Raw genomic sequence first — 16,708 nt, 5'->3', positions numbered from 1 at the left:
CCATTTTGAGTTTATTTTTGTGTATGGTGTTAGGGGGTGTTCTAATTTCATTCTTTTACATGTAGCTGTCCAGTTTTCCTAGCACCACTTATTAAAGAGACTGTCTTTTCTCCATTGTATATCCTTGCCTCCTTTGTCATAGATTAGTTGACCATAGGTGCATGGGTTTATCTCTGGGCTTTCTATCCGGTTCCAGTGATCTATATTTCTGTTTTTGTGCCAGAACCATATTGTCTTGATCACTGTAGCTTTGTATTATAGTCTGAAGTCAGGGAGTCTGATTCCTCCAGCTCCGTTTTTTTCCCTCAAGACTGCTTTGGCTATTCGGGGTCTTTTGTGTCTCCATACAAATTTTAAGATTTTTTGTTCTAGTTCTGTAAAAAAATGCCATTGGTAATTTGATAGGGATTGCATTGAATCTGTAGATTGCTTTGGGTAGTATAGTCATTCTCACAATGTTGCTTCTTCCAATCCAAGAACATGGTATGTCTCTCCATCTGTTGGTATCATCTTTAATTTCTTTCATCAGTGTCTTATAGTTTTCTGCATACAGGTCTTTTATCTCCCTAGGTAGGTTTATTCCTAGGTATTTTATTCTTTTTGTTGCAGTGGTACATGGGAGTGTTTCCTTAATTTCTCTTTCAGATTTTTTCTGATTAGTGTATAGGAATGCAAGAGATTTCTGTGCATTAATTTTGTATCCTGCAACTTTACCAAATTCACTGATTAGCTCTAGTAGTTTTCTGGTGGCATGTTTAGGATTCTCTATGTATAGTATCATGTCATCTGCAAACAGTGACAGTTTTACTTCTTCTTTTCCAATTTGTATTCCTTTTATTTCTTTTTCTTCTCTGATTGCCATGGCTAGGACTTCCAAAACTATGTTGAATAATAGTGGCGAGAGTGGACATCTTTGTCTTGTTCCTGATCTTAGAGGAAATGCTTTTAGTTTTTCACCATTGAGAATGATGTTTGCTGTAGGTTTGTCATATATGGCCTTTATTATGTTGAGGTAGGTTCCCTCTGTGCCCATTTTCTGGAGAGTTTTTTTATTGTAAACGGGTGTTGAATTTTGTCAAATGCTTTTTCTGCATCTATTGAGATGATCATGTGGTTTCTTTTCTTCAGTTTGTTAATATGGTGTATCACATTGATTGATTTGCGTATATTGAAGAATCCCTGCATCCCTGGCATAAATCCCAGTTGATCATGGTGTATGATCCTTTTAATGTGTTGTTGGATTCTGTTTGCTAGTATTTTGTTGAGGATTTTTGCATCTATATTCATCAGTGATATTGGTCTGTAATTTCCATTTTTTGTAGTATCTTTGTCTGGTTTTGCTATCAGGGTGATGGTGGCCTCATAGGATGAGTTTGGCAGTGTTCCCTCCCCTGCAATTTTTTAGAATAGTTTGAGAAGGATGGGTGTTAGCTCTTCTGTAAATGTTTGATAGAATTCACCTGTGAAGCCATCTGGTCCTGGGCTTTTGTTTGTTGGAAGATTTTTAATCACAGTTTCAATTTCATTACTTGTCATTGGTCTGTTCATATTTTCTATTTCTTCCTGGTTCAGTCTTGGAAGGTTATACCTTTCTAAGAATTTGTCCATTTCTTCCAGGTTGTCCATTTTATTGGCATAGAGTTGCTTGTAGAAGTCTCTTAGGATGCTTTGTATTTCTGCGGTGTCTGTTGTAACTTCCTCTTTTTCGTTTTTAATTTTATTGATTTGAGTCCTCTTCCTCTTTTTCTTGATGAGTCTGGCTAATGGTTTATCAATTTTGTTTATCTTCTCAAAGAACCAGCTTTTTCTTTATTCTGTTCCACAGCAGTAAATTCCACCATTCTGTCTTCCAGGTCACTTATTTTATTTTAGTTTTATTGATCTTTGCTATTGTTTTCTTTGTTTCTATTTCATTTATTTCTGCTCTGATCTTTATGATTTCTTTCCTTCTGCTAACTTTGGGTTTGTTTGTTCTTCTTTCTCTAGTTCCTTTAGGTGTAAGGTTAGGTTGTTTATTTGAGATTTTTCTTGTTTCTTGAGGTAGGCTTGTATCGCTATAAACTTCCCTGTTAGAACTGCTTTTGCTGTATCCCATAGGTTTTGGATCATCGTGTTTTCATTGTAATTTGTCTCTAGGTATTCTTTGATTTCTTCAGTGATCTCTTGGCTATTTAGTAACGTATTGTTTAGCCTCCATGTGTTTGTGTTTTTTACTTTTTTTTCCCCTGTAATTGATTTCTAATCTCACTGTGTTGTGGTCAGAAAAGATGCTTGATATGATTTCAGTTTTCTTAAATTTACTGTGGCTTGGTTTGTGACCCAAGATGTGATCTGTCCTGGAGATTGTTCCATGTGCACTTGAGAAGAAAGTGTAATCTGCTTTTTTTTGGATGGAATGTCCTAAAAATATCCATTAAATCTATCTGGTCTGTTGTGTCATTTAAAGCTTGTGTTTCTTTATTAATTTTCTGTTTGGATGATCTGAACATTGGTGTACGTAAGGTGTTAAAGTCCCCCACTATTATTGTGTTGCTGTTGATTTTCTCTTTTATAGCTGTTAGCAGTTGCCTTATGTATTGACGTGCTCCTATGTTGGGTGCATATATATTTATAATTGTTATATCTTCTTCTTGGATTGATCCCTTGATCATTATGTAGTGTCCTTCCTTGTCTCTTGTAACATTCTTTATTTTAAAGTCTATTTTATCTGATATGAGTATTGCTACTCCAGCTTTCTTTTGATTTCCATTTGCATGGAATATCTTTTTCCATCCTCACTTTCAGTCTGTATGTGTCCCTAGGTCTGAAGTGGGTCTCTTGTAGACAGCATATAGATGGGTCTTGTTTTTGTATCCATTCAGCCAGCCTGTGTCTTTTGGTTGGAGCATTTAATCCATTTACGTTTAAGGTAATTATCGATATGTATGTTCCTATGACCATTTTCTTGATTGTTTTGGGTTTGTTTTTGTAGGTCCTTTTCTTCTCTTGTGTTTCCCACTTAGAGAAGTTCCTTTAGCATTTGTTGTAGAGCTGGTTTGGTGGTGCTGAATTCTCTTAACCTTTGCTTGTCTGTAAAGGTTTTGATTTCTCCGTTGAATCTGAATGAGATCCTTGCTGGGTAGAGTAATCTTGGTTGTAGTTTCTTCCCTTTCATCACTTTAAATATGTCATGCCACTCCCTTCTGGCTTGTAGAGTTCTGCTGAGAAATCAGCTGTTAACCTTATGGGAGTTCCCTTGTATGTTCTTTGTCATTTTTCCCTTGCTGCTTTCAGTAAGTTTTCTTTGTCTTTAGTTTTTGCCAGTTTGGTTACTGTGTGTCTCGGCGTGTTTCTCCTTGGGTTTATCCTGTATGGTACTCCCTGTGCTTCCTGGACTTGGGTGGCTGTTTTCTTTCCCATGTTAGGGAAGTTTTCAACTATAATCTTTTCATATATTTTCTTGGGTCCTTTCTCTCTCTCTTCTCCTTCTGGGACCCCGATAATGTGAATGTTGTTACGTTTAATGTTGTCCCAGAGGTCTCTTAGGCTGTCTTCATTTCTTTTCATTCTTTTTCTTTATTCTGTTCCACAGCAGTAAGTTCCACCATTCTGTCTTCCAGGTCACTTATCCATTCTTCTGCCTCAGTTATTCTGCTATTGATTCCTTCTAGTGTAGTTTTCATTTCAGTTATTGTATTGTTCATCTCTGTTTGTTTGTTCTTTAATTCTTCTAGGTCTTTGTTAAACATTTCTTGCATCTTCTCAGTCTTTGCCTCCATTCTTTTTCCGAGGTCCTGGATCATCTTCTCTATTGTTATTCTGAGTTCTTTTTCTGGGAGGTTGCCTATCTCCACTTCATTTAGTTGTTTTTCTGGGGTTTTATCTTACTTCATCTGGTACATAGCCCTCTGCCTTTTCATCATGTCTATCTTTCTGTGAATGTGGTTTTTGTTCTACAGGCTGCAGGATTGTAGTTCTTCTTGCTTCTGCTGTCTGCCCTCTGGTGGATGAGGCTATCTAAGAGGCTTGTGCAAGTTTCCTGATAGGAGGGACTGGTGGTGGGTAGAGCTGGCTGTTGCTCTGGTGGGCAGAGCTCAGTAAAACTTTAATCTGCTTGTCTGCTGATGGGTGGGGCTGGGTTCTCTCCCTCTTGGTTGTTTGGCCTGAGGCAACCCAACACTGGAGCCCACCTGGGCTCTTTGGTGGGGCTAATGGCAGACTCTGGGAGGGCTCACTCCAAGGAGTACTTCCCAGAACTTCTGCTGCCAGTGTCCTTGTCCCCATGGTGAGACACAGCTGCCCCCCGCCTCTGCATGAGACCCTCCAACACTAGCAGGTAAGTCTGGTTCAGTCTCCCCTGTGGTCACTGCTCCTTCCCCTGGGTCCCGATGCACACACTACTTTGTGTGTGCCCTCCAAGAGTGGAGTCTCTGTTTCCCCCAGTCCTGTCGAAGTCTTGCAATCAAATCCCGCTAGCCTTCAAAGTCTGATTCTCTAGGAATTCCTCTTCCCCTTGCCAGACCCCCAGGTTGGGAAGCCTGACGTGGGGCTCAGAGCCTTCACTCCAGTGGGTGGACTTCTGTGGTATAAGTGTTCTCCAGTTTGTGAGTCACCCACCCAGCAGTTATAGGATTTGATTTTATCATGATTGTGCCCCTCCTACTGTCTCATTGTGGCTTCTCCTTTGTCTTTGGGGTATCTTTTTTGGTGAGTTCCAGCATCTTCCTGACGATTGTTCCACAGTTAGTTGTGATTCTGGTGCTCTCGCAAGAGGGCGTAGGGATGCTTTTTTTAATTATAGCATCAGTAGAATCTAGGAATGTTGAGAATTCTTTTTTTTTTATTTTGACATCTCTCTAAAATGACCAATTAATGTTTCTGATTTTCTCTTCAATTTTATATTCATAACAATTCACTAAAGCATTTTAGCTTTTTATAAAATCAAGGTTTAAACAAAAAAATAAATGTGAACTTTGCTTAAAGTGTGAAAGCAGCATGCTCCTAGGATCTCTGTCCCAATTTTACAGCAAGATTTCTATGAAAAGATAAAGTGAAAAGACCCTTGGGAGAATAAAATTGCATTGATCTTCATGCTGAGGAAACACACAGATCAGATTGGGAAAGACAAAGATCTTGTCCGTTTTAGAAAGCATATTACATTGTATTTATAAAAGATAATAAAGGGTAGGTAACTACCTAATTTGTAAATATGTGAAATTCACTAATATTCTAGTTGAGAAACATGAGTGTCACTTGAAAAAATGTCATTAGAAAAATGTTTTTCCTTACTGAGGCAGGTTGGTCAAAAAACATAGTCTTTGTATTCAGTACAGGGGAAAAATACATAATTTTTAAGTCTGGAAAAAGTCTGCACTGAAATAAAATTACCTTATAATGGAATTGTGAAAATTGCTACTCACGGACAATTTCTATTATGTTGCAGTAATTCAAATGTCAACTCAGATGTTTTAAAAAGCAGTTTTGGGGGGTGACATAGGCTCTATATTGCTAAAACAGGTTTGAAGTCTGAGTGTCCTGATCTGGTTTTTAGACTGTTATGTAACTAGTCTGCCATACTTCTGCAGGCTTATCTCAACACAGCTCCTTTATCCTGTCAGGAGGACCCTGAAAACATCAAATTTGTTCTGCCTCTGTGCCTTTACTCTGGATATGTCCTGGCTTTTAATGTGTTTTCTTGACATCGTTGGTGTCCTTCTTAAGCTACACCTCCATGCATCTTTTCCAGATACTGCAGACTGTATTGATTGCCCCCCTCAGAATTGTAGATGCTTGCAGTTTGAATCAGAGGTTAATGGATAAGTATATATTGTTTTATGTGCATTAGTTGGATTATAAGCTTCTTAGAGGAGATTCTTATACTACTTTTATGTCCTGCATGGTTTTGGCAAGCCATGAGCCAATAGTAATTGCGTAGTGTATGTTCCCTGATGTTGGGAAATAAAATTTTGATATACTTTAATTCTTCTTTAATACAGGGATAGAATGGGATCTTCACTAATGATTGAAACAGCAAGAAACCCCATGTGTCCTAAGGTAAGTTTAGAGTCTCTTAAATATAACACGTAATTGGAATTGAAGGTCAGGTGAATGGATTTATTCTGAAGGCCCTTTATTAAGGGAAGAAATTTGTTAGGAACCTCTTTTAGTAGATTATATTGATTCCTTATATATTGGCTCATTCTGTGAAGGTACAGAATGTGATCATTGGACCTTTTCTATATCAAGTAAAAGTATAACAAAAGTTTAAGAACATGGAAGACTGGGACTAAAGATAAAGAATTATTTTATTACAGGGTTAATCAAATCTAGGGATTTAAGGAAAATTGTGGCATTTCCTCCCAGATTTTTTTAAAGGAACTTTATGTGCCTCTTAGAAAAATATTAAATTAATATACAAATGGAATCCCAATTTTTTAAATGTTAATGTCAATAGAATAAGTCTCAGTTTGGCTTCTCCTTTTATTTACTTTGTTTGAAACCCAGTGATCCGAGTATTGCTTGAGTTTTGTGTTCTTTAATAAAATTCGTTATTTGATTAAGGAATAAGGGTTTATGTACACAGAAATCCCACGCAGGTTGTGTTCATTCTTGGATGACAGGCTGTAACCATAAAAAATCAAATACAGCTCCCTCTATTGCTCTTTCACTCTTGCTTACACATATTTTTATTCATTCTTTAGGTATTAATTATGTTACCCCATGTGCCAGCATAATGCTAGGGACTTTGGATACGTTAGTGAGTAAACGCAGACATGGAGTTTACGGTCCAGTAGGGCAAAGTAAGCATTAATCAAATGATCACACAAATGAGATACAGTTTTCCCAAAATAAGTGCTATGGAGCACAAAAACAGTTCTCTGAAAGCATATATTTACAGGGACGTGAGGGAAGGCTACCGTAAGGAAATGGGCTTTGAGGTCTCAGTGTGAAGGCTGATGAGTGTTCCTGGCAAAGGGAACAGTGTGTACAGAAGGAGCCATGGAGAAATGCAGGCCCTGAAAGAGTTCTTGAAGGCTGGAGCCTAGGGATCCCAGGGCAGCATGTGCAGTGAGGCTGGAGGGGTAGCTCCATCAGACCACGTGAGGCTGTGATAATGAAATGCACTAGCTCGTTGGAGAGGACTCTAAGATGCACACTACACATCTTGTTTATTCTCTTGTATCTTCAGGGCTTCTTGTTTGTTTGTTTGTTCTTAAATTGTGAGAATTGCCAACTTAGAAAAAAAAGACCAGAGTGGGTGTGGGGGAACTGCAGCCATCTCAGAAAACAATTCACTCATGATAAACGAGGCGGCCATCGGCACGGTCCTTAATCGAGCTTGCCTGTATACCAGTTAGCGGAATGACCCTCTGGATTTTAGTGTGTGGCCAGCTCTTATCCACAGTGGCCTGGAGACACACTTGGGTCACTCACACGAACTTGGAATGTGACGATTGGTTTATAAACTAGCAAAGCCCACAGGCCCCTGGCAGGGCTTGGCATGGAGCCCTAACAATTTAGCCCTCACCATTACCTTTCAGCCTCAAGTTTATATTGCAGATCATTAGGATACATCACATTGTACATAAATTCAGCTGACACTGAGAAAATCTGTGACCCTGGGTGATAAACATCGGTTTTTTCAATTAAAAAATTGTCCAGCTACCAGTTATTAACTACAATCAGAAAGCCTTGAGAGTTTGTTTAGTGTCAGAGTTTCAGTTACTAAAGTCATAATGCTTTCAAAGAGCACAGAAACAATGACTAATTAATAAATGATATGAAAATAGTGTATTTATTCATCTTTAAGTAGTTTTTATTCATTGCTACTACTGCAGTATCAATTATTATATAAAGGTCTGCAAATTTATGCTTTCTTGAATGTCTTTTTAAATAACTAATCAGGGCTTCCCTGGTGGCGCAGTGGTTGGGAGTCTGCCTGCCAGTGCAGGGGACACGGGTTCGAGCCCTGGTCTGGGAAGATCCCATATGCCCCGGAGCGACTAGGCCCGTGAGCCACAATTGCTGAGCCTGCGTGTCTGGAGCCTGTGCTCCGCAACGGGAGAGGCTGCGATGGTGAGAGGCCCGCGCACTGCGATGAAGAGTGGCCCCCGCTTGCCGCAACTGGAGAAAGCCCTCGCACAGAAACGAAGACCCAACACAGCCATAAATAAATAAATTAATTAATTAATTAAAAAAAAAAAAAAAAACCAAAAAAAAAAAAAAATAACTAATCAAATCATGTAGTCAAAAAATATCTTTTATTATTGTTCTCTTATAATGCATTTCTCAAAATTGTCTCAGCCCTTGTATCTATTTTCCTGTAAAGAAATACCTATTTAAAAGGATCTGCTTCCTTTGATTAGTATTATAGTTATGTTATACATTTATCTTGATGGGTGGAGTTGTAGATTGTTTGTTCATACTACTAAATAATATTTAATTTTTACAGTTCCCAAATATTGCTGCTTACAATGCATATTGTTCACTTTTTAATTGACTAGGTAGCTGCAGTAAGTACCATAGTGAACAGAGGGATAACGCCAAAAGCCTTTGTGTTCAGAAACTATGGACATTTTCCTGGAGTCAACTCTCACTATTTGGGAGGCTGTCAGTATAAAATGTGGCAGGCCATCAGAGCCTCATCTGCTGCTCCCGGCTACTTTGCAGAGTATGTGTTGGGAAATGATCTTCATCAGGTAAGTTGACTAATGTGGTTTATCTTCTAAAACTTCACATAATTAAAACGAATCAGCGCTTATTAAATGTCAACTGAACTTACAGAGGGATCAGCCAAGGAGACTTTCCTCGTGTCTCCATGTGGCAAAAGATGTGCATGCAGTACAAGATAGTTTTACTTCTTGTTTGTTTTTCTTAAATTAACAAGCCTTCTGGCTTGAGAGCATATTTTAGGAAAGATTTGTTTGTATCTTCTGTAATGTGATGCATGGCCAGTTATGATCATTTCAGTTTGATAGGAAGATGAAGTAGTATGTATGCTCGGCTTTCCAAATGTAATAAAAATTAAAAGTGAGACCTGGAAGATAAAATGGTGGAAATAACTACTGCAGAGCAGGATAAAGAAAAAAGAATGAAAAGAACTGAGGACAGTCTCAGAGACCTCTGGGACAACATTAAACGCACCAACATTCGAATTATAGGGGTCCCAGAAGAAGAAGAGAAAAAGAAAGGGACTGAGAAAATATTTGAAGAGATTATAGTTGAAAACTTCCCTAATATGGGAAAGGAAATAGTTAATCAAGTCCTGGAAGCACAGAGAGTCCCATACAGGATAAACCCAAGGAGAAACACGCCAAGACACATATTAATCAAACTGCCAAAATTAAATATAAGGAAAACATATTAAAGGCAGCAAGGGAAAAAAAACAAATAACACACAAGGGAATCCCCATAAGGTTAACATCTGATCTTTCAGCAGAAACTCTGCAAGCCAGAAGGGAGTGGCAGGATATACTTAAAGTGATGAAGGAGAAGAACCTACAACCAAGATTACTCTACCCAGCAAGGATCTCATTCAAATGTGATGGAGAAATTAAAACCTTTACAGACAAGCAAAAGCTGAGAGAGTTCAGCACTACCAAACCAGCTTTACAACAAATGCTAAAGGAACTTCTCTAGGCAAGAAACACAAGAGAAGGAAAACACCTACAATAACAAACCCAAAACATTTAAGAAAATGGGAATAGGAACATACATATCGATAATTACCTTGAATGTAAATGGATTAAATGCTCCCACCAAAAGACACAGGCTGGCTGAATGGATACAAAAACAAGACCCATATATATGCTGTCTACAAGAGACCCACTTCAGACCTAGAGACACATACAGACTGAAAGTGAGGGGATGGAAAAAGATATTCCATGCAAATGGAAATCAAAAGAAAGCTGGAGTAGCAATTCTCATATCAGACAAAATAGACTTTAAAATAAAGAATATTACAAGAGACAAAGAAGGACACTATATAATGATCAAGGGATCGATCCAAGAGGAAGGTATAACAATTGTAAATATTTATGCACCCAACATAGGAGCACCTCAATACATAAGGCAAGTACTAACAGCCATAAAAGGGGAAATCGACAGCAACACAATCATAGTAGGGGACTTTAACACCCCACTTTCACCAATGGACAGATCATCCAAAATGAAAATAAGTAAGGAAACACAAGCTTTAAATGATACATTAAACAAGATGGACTTAATTGATATTTATAGGACATTCCACCCAAAAACAACAGAATACACATTTTTCTCAAGTGCTCATGGAACATTCTCCAGGATAGATCATATCTTGGGTCACAAATCAAGCCTTGGTAAATTTAAGAAAATTGAAATCGTATCAAGTATCTTTTCCGACCACAACGCTATGAGACTCGATATCAATTACAGGAAAAGATCTGTAAAAAATACAAACACATGGAGGCTACACAATACATTACTTAATAATGAAGTGATTACTGAAGAAATCAAAGGGGAAATCAAAAAATACCTAGAAATAAATGACAATGGAGATACGACGACCCAAAACCTATGGGACGCAGCAAAAGCAGTGCTAAGAGGGAAGTTTATAGCAATACAAGCCTACCTCAAGAAACAGGAAACATCTCGAATAAACAACCTAACCTTGCACCTAAAGCAATTAGAGAAAGAAGAACAAAAAAACCCCAAAGCCAGCAGAAGGAAAGAAATTATAAAGATCAGGTCAGAAATAAATGAAAAAGAAATGAAGGAAACAATAGCAAAAATCAATGAAACTAAAAGCTGGTTCTTTGAGAAGATAAACAAAATTGATAAACCATTAGCCAGACTCATCAAGAGAAAAAGGGAGAAGACTCAGATCAATAGAATTAGAAATGAAAAAGGAGAAGTAACCACTGACACTGCAGAAATACAAAAGATCATGAGAGATTACTACAAGCAACTCTATGCCAATAAAATGGACAACCTGGAAGAAATGGACAGATTCTTAGAAATGCACAAACTGCCGAGACTGAACCAGGAAGAAATAGAAAATATGAACAGACCAATCACAAGCACTGAAATTGAAACTGTGATTAAAAACCTTCCAACAAACAAAAGCCCAGGACCAGATGGCTTCACAGGTGAATTCTATCAAACATTTAGAGAAGAGCTAACACCTATCCTTCTCAAACTCTTCCAAAATATTGCAGAGGGAGGAACACTCCCAAACTCATTCTACGAGGCCACCATCACCCTGATACCAAAACCAGACAAAGATGTCACGAAGAAAGAAAACTACAGGCCAATATCACTGATGAACATAGATGCAAAAATCCTCAACAAAATACTCGCAAACAGAATCCAACAGCACATTAAAAGGATCATACACCATGACCAAGTGGGGTTTATCCCAGGAATGCAAGGATTCTTCAATATACGCAAATCAATCAATGTGATACACCATATTAACAAATTGAAGGAGAAAAACCATATGATTATCTCAATAGATGCAGAGAAAGCTTTCGACAAAATTCAACAGCCATTTATGATAAAAGCCCTGCAGAAAGTAGGCATAGAGGGAACTTTCCTCAACATAATAAAGGCCATATATGACAAACCCACAGCTAACATTGTCCTCAATGGTGAAAAACTGAAACCATTTCCACTAAGATCAGGAACAAGACAAGGTTGCCCACTCTCACCACTGTTATTCAACATAGTTTTGGAAGTGTTAGCCACAGCAATCAGAGAAGACAAAGAAATAAAAGGAATCCAAATCGGAAAAGAAGAAGTAAAGCTGTCACTATTTGCAGATGACATGATACTATACATAGAGAATCCTAAAGATGCTACCAGAAAACTCCTAGAGCTAATCAATGAATTTGGTAAAGTAGCAGGATACAAAATTAATGCACAGAAATCGCTTGCATTTCTATACACTAATGACGAAAAATCTGAAAGTGAAATTAAGAAAACACTCCCGTTTACCATTGCAACAAAAAGAATAAGATATCTAGGAATAAACCTACCTAAGGAGACAAAAGACCTGTATGCAGAAAATTATAAGACACTGATGAAAGAAATTAAAGACGATACAAATAGATGGAGAGATATACCATGTTCCTGGATTGGAAGAATCAACATTGTGAAAATGACTCTACTACCCAAAGCAATCTACAGATTCAATGCAATCCCTATCAAACTACCACTGGCATTTTTCACAGAACTAGAACAAAAAATTTCACAATTTGTATGGAAACACAAAAGACCCCGAATAGCCAAAGCAATCTTGAGAACGAAAAATGGAGCTGGGGGAATCAGGCTCCCTGACTTCAGACTATACTACAAAGCTTCAGTAATCAAGACAGTTTGGTACTGGCACAAAAACAGAAATATAGATCAATGGAACAGGATAGAAAGCCCAGAGATAAACACACACACATATGGTCACCTTATCTTTGATAAAGGAGGCAAGCATATACAGTGGAGAAAAGACAGCCTCTTCAATAAGTGGTGCTGGGAAAATTGGACAGCTACATGTAAAAGTATGAAATTAGAACACTCCCTGACACCATGCACAAAAGTAAACTCCAAATGGATTAAAGACCTAAGTGTAAGGCCAGACACTATCAAACTCTTAGAGGAAAACATAGGCAGAACACTCTATGACATACATCACAGCAAGATTCTTTTTGACCCAGCTCCCAGAGAAATGGAAATAAGAACACAAATAAACAAATGGGACCTAATGAAACTTAAAAGCTTTTGCACAGCAAAGGAAACCATAAACAAGACCAAAAGACAACCATCAGAATGGGAGAAAATATTTGCAAATGAAGCAACTGACAAAGGATTAATCTCCAAGATTTACAAGCAGCTCATGCAGCTCAATAACAAAAAAACGAACAACCCAATCCAAAAATGGGCAGAAGACCTAAATAGACATTTCTCCAAAGAAGATATACAGATGGCCTACAGACACATGAAAGAATGCTCAACATCATTAATCATTAGAGAAATGCAAATCAAAACTACAATGAGATATCATCTCACACCGGTCAGAATGGCCATCATCAAAAAATCTAGAAACAATAAATGCTGGAGAGGGTGTGGAGGAAAGGGAACACTCTTGCACTGTTGGTGGGAATGTAAATTGATACAGCCACTATGGAGAACAGTATGGAGGTTCCTTAAAAACTACAAATAGAACTACCATACGACCCAGCAATCCCACTACTGGGTATATACCCTGAGAAAACCATAGGTCAAAAAGTGTCATGTACCACAATGTTCATTGCAGCTCTATTTACAATAGCCAGGACCTGGAAGCAACCTAAATGTCCATCGACAGATGAATGGATAAAGAAGATGTGGCACATATATACAATGGAATATTACTCAGCCATAAAAAGAAATGAAATGGAGGTATTTGTAATGAGGTGGATGGAGTTAGAGTCTGTCATACAGAGTGAAGTAAGTCAGAAAGAGAAAAACAATACAGTATGCTAACACATATATACGGAATCTAAGGAAAAAAAAAAAAGGCCATGAAGAACCTAGTGGCAAGACGGGAATAAAGACACAGACCTACTAGAGAATGGACTTGAGGATATGGGGAGGGGGTGGGGTGAGATGGGACAGGGTAAGAGAGTGTCATGGACATATATACACTACCAAATGTAAAATAGATAGCTAGTGGGAAGCAGCCACATAGCACAGGGAGATCAGCTCGGTGCTTTGTGACCACCTAGAGGGGTGGGATGGGGAGGGTGGGAGGGAGGGAGATGCAAGAGGGAAGAGAAATGGGAACATATTGTATATGTATAACTGATTCACTTTGTTATAAAGCAGAAGCTAACACACTATTGTAAGGCAATTATACTTCAATAAAGATGTTTAAAAAAAAAAAAAAAAAAAAAAAAAAAAAAAAAAAAAAAAAATTAAAAGTGAAACACAGTCCCTGAAAATGCAGAATGCAGTCTGTTTGACAGTTCTGGTGGACGTAGTTGGAAGGAGATGATGTAATAAAATAATAATAGTAAACACTCATTAGGTTAGCTAGGTGCCAGACACCTATGTAGTCCTTTGTGTGCATTTCCTCATATAATCCTCACTGCTTATGAGGCAGATAGAGTGATTTCCATTTTACAAATGAGAAATTGGAGTCTTAAGAAAAGCTAAGTAACTGGACTAGGGTTGCAGCTGTTAAGTGACAGAGTTAGGATGCTATCTATGATTACACTATTTTAAAATTTATGGCTAAATGATCTGTTAAGTTGAACATTATTTCTATGATGTTGAATGATGTATGCTTTTTCTGTGACATAGACTCATTTATTTATCATAAATTTTTTCCCTGTCAAGTGTTTCCACTATTTTTGAAAATCTGAACTCATAACTTATACTAAATCATAACAGTCAACAGAGCTTTTGAGCTGATACTTCCAAAATATATGTTTTTAACATATGCTTAATTTTTTATATGCTATCCCACTGTAGTCTCCTTTGATGGAGTCAGTAACCTTAACTCTCCTCTCCACTCACTGGTATTCACTTGGTATTCAGATATATGTTGAGAAGAAAACATATTTTGACAAGGATTTTTAGGTGTTCAAAAGCTCACAGATCTGCTACATAAACTACATATCAACTATATAATTTTAATTTACATGTGTCAGTGTTATAATAACTAAAACGTGGTTATCAATTTTATTTTCTCCTATAATTTTATGTAACAGCTTAGATATATTTTTAAATGTTATCCCATTTTCAGCTATCCCATTTTCTTTCTGTCTTACCAGAAGTAATGTCATAATCTTTGTAGTTAGGAGATGAAAATGGGTTCCTTTCATCTTTGGAGTCAATGCAGACTATTTCCCACTTGGTCAGATCAGTCATTGCAGAGTTATGTAAGGCACTTCCCCTTCTTGCCTTTCTCTGCTTTATCCCACCCCCTCAGGGCAGAAAGTGCTAGCTGTAGAGTTTCTTTCTGACATGGATTTCAGGACTTATTGGTCAAAATTAAAATTTTATTTTAATATGTATCTTGCTGTTTGTAACAACAATTTCTCCATACTCCATAGTATTTTCACCATGTCATAAATGGAGAAATAACAATGTATTTGGAAATATAATAGTTAAGGTTTGTAACTTACAACTTTAAGATGGTTGTCATGCTACAAAATTGCAGTTACGCCAGATACTAGTGAAAGTCTCAATTAAGTTACTGCATTTCAGGACCATATGTTCCCAGACTCCAAAAGAAGTTATCTCATTTGCTCTTTATTCTTTATCTAAGAGGAAGTAGTTCTAAGGTTTAATTCAGTCCTGTAGAATACAAATAACAAACCAGAGTAATTCAGTGGTTCTTTTTCCATTTCAGATAGGCTAATGATATTCCTTTCCATGCATAGCAATTTTTATTTTGATGACTATAATCTTTGAACTTAGGCTGATCTACAGATTAAAGTAACTTACATAAATTTTATTTAAAGCATATAACTACACACGGAAATATACTCAGTATTTTGTAATAACCTATAAGGGAAGAGAATCTGAAGAAGAATATATATATATAAAAAACTGAATGGCTGTACTGTATACCTGAAACTAACATGATATTGTAAATCAACTATACTTCCATTTAAAAAAATTAAGAAGTGTGGACTTCCCTGGTGATCCAGTGGTTAAGACTCCATGCTTCCACTGCAGCGGGTGCAGGTTCGATCCCTGGTCAGGGAACTAAGATCCCACATGCTGTGTGGTACAGCCAAAAGTTAAAAAAAAATAAATAAAAATAAAATAAGTAAAAAATTAAAAAATAATGCATGTTACCACATATACAGAGAATATACGTTCATGTAAATCAGTGACTTGATTCCAAAAAGACTGGCACATCTAACTTAAGAATATTCAGATGGAAGCTGGAGTCTAAGCAAAGCTTATTTAAGCAAATATTTTTCTTATTGCATATCCTTTTCAGGATACTTGAGGAAGAAATGGGATATTTTTCTCCTCTAAAGACACCATGAAAGGTTGATTAGAGTATTCTAAGATGTGAGTGATCTTAATTGCTTAAACAAAGAAAACATTCAAGCAAAGTTCCTTTCCAACCCTTCAAAAGTTGCTATAAGTAATTAAGAGGTATGAGTCAGTAGATGGGTAGATTTCATTTGTCTTTGTAAAGAGAAGAATGTTATTACAGTATTACAAGGCTTATTAGATGTCGTAGGAAATTATAAAGTAGGAAGAATTCTTTTTGAGTAGCTTCCAATGTATTATTTCTCTACCCCTATCCAAGTAGCATCATATTTATCAAGTAATACTTTTTACACAACATTATCCCTTCTCTGTTTTTAACAGCTTTATTGAAGTAAAATTGATAAAAAAAACTACACATATTTGATATATACAATCTGATGAGTTTGGTCATATGCATATCCCTTCTCTCTTATCTTTTTCCATCTCCACCTCCAAAATTAAATCATTTATTCACTGTCTTTGGAGAAAGATCCTGATAAATTAGCTTGCGCTGAAGGTTTTGATGGCAGATTCTAATATATTATTTCTTTTAGGCTTTATTTATATTTTAAAAGGTTAGGTTCAGAACTCAGCATACATTAACATAAAATGAATTATGATATTTCATATAAACTTTCCAGATAAAGAGTGTTTTTAGCAGAAAGAGCCTGCCCAGCATTTTCTGTGCTAAATTATGCCTGTGCCAGGCCACAACTAATAATTT

General features: G+C 37.0%; 1 protein-coding gene across 4 annotated transcripts in view; it reads left to right on the top strand.

Moving 5' to 3' along the window:
- PNPLA8 (patatin like phospholipase domain containing 8) overlaps positions 1-16,708 on the top strand; it is a 146,275-nt gene that overhangs the window by 117,502 nt on the left and 12,065 nt on the right. For all 4 annotated transcript variants that reach the window (XM_036863020.1, XM_036863019.1, XM_036863017.1 and 1 more), the window contains exons 7-8: positions 5,976-6,033; positions 8,484-8,678. In XM_036863020.1, coding sequence (XP_036718915.1) covers positions 5,976-6,033; positions 8,484-8,678 — 253 coding nt within the window. The remainder of the gene's footprint in view (positions 1-5,975; positions 6,034-8,483; positions 8,679-16,708) is intronic.

The sequence above is a fragment of the Balaenoptera musculus genome, chromosome 9 (genome assembly GCF_009873245.2).
Source record: "Balaenoptera musculus isolate JJ_BM4_2016_0621 chromosome 9, mBalMus1.pri.v3, whole genome shotgun sequence".
Taxonomy (NCBI): Eukaryota; Metazoa; Chordata; class Mammalia; order Artiodactyla; family Balaenopteridae; genus Balaenoptera; species Balaenoptera musculus.
The sequence above is the reverse complement of the archived record's forward strand: the minus strand, read 5'-3'. Positions and strand labels throughout refer to the sequence as shown.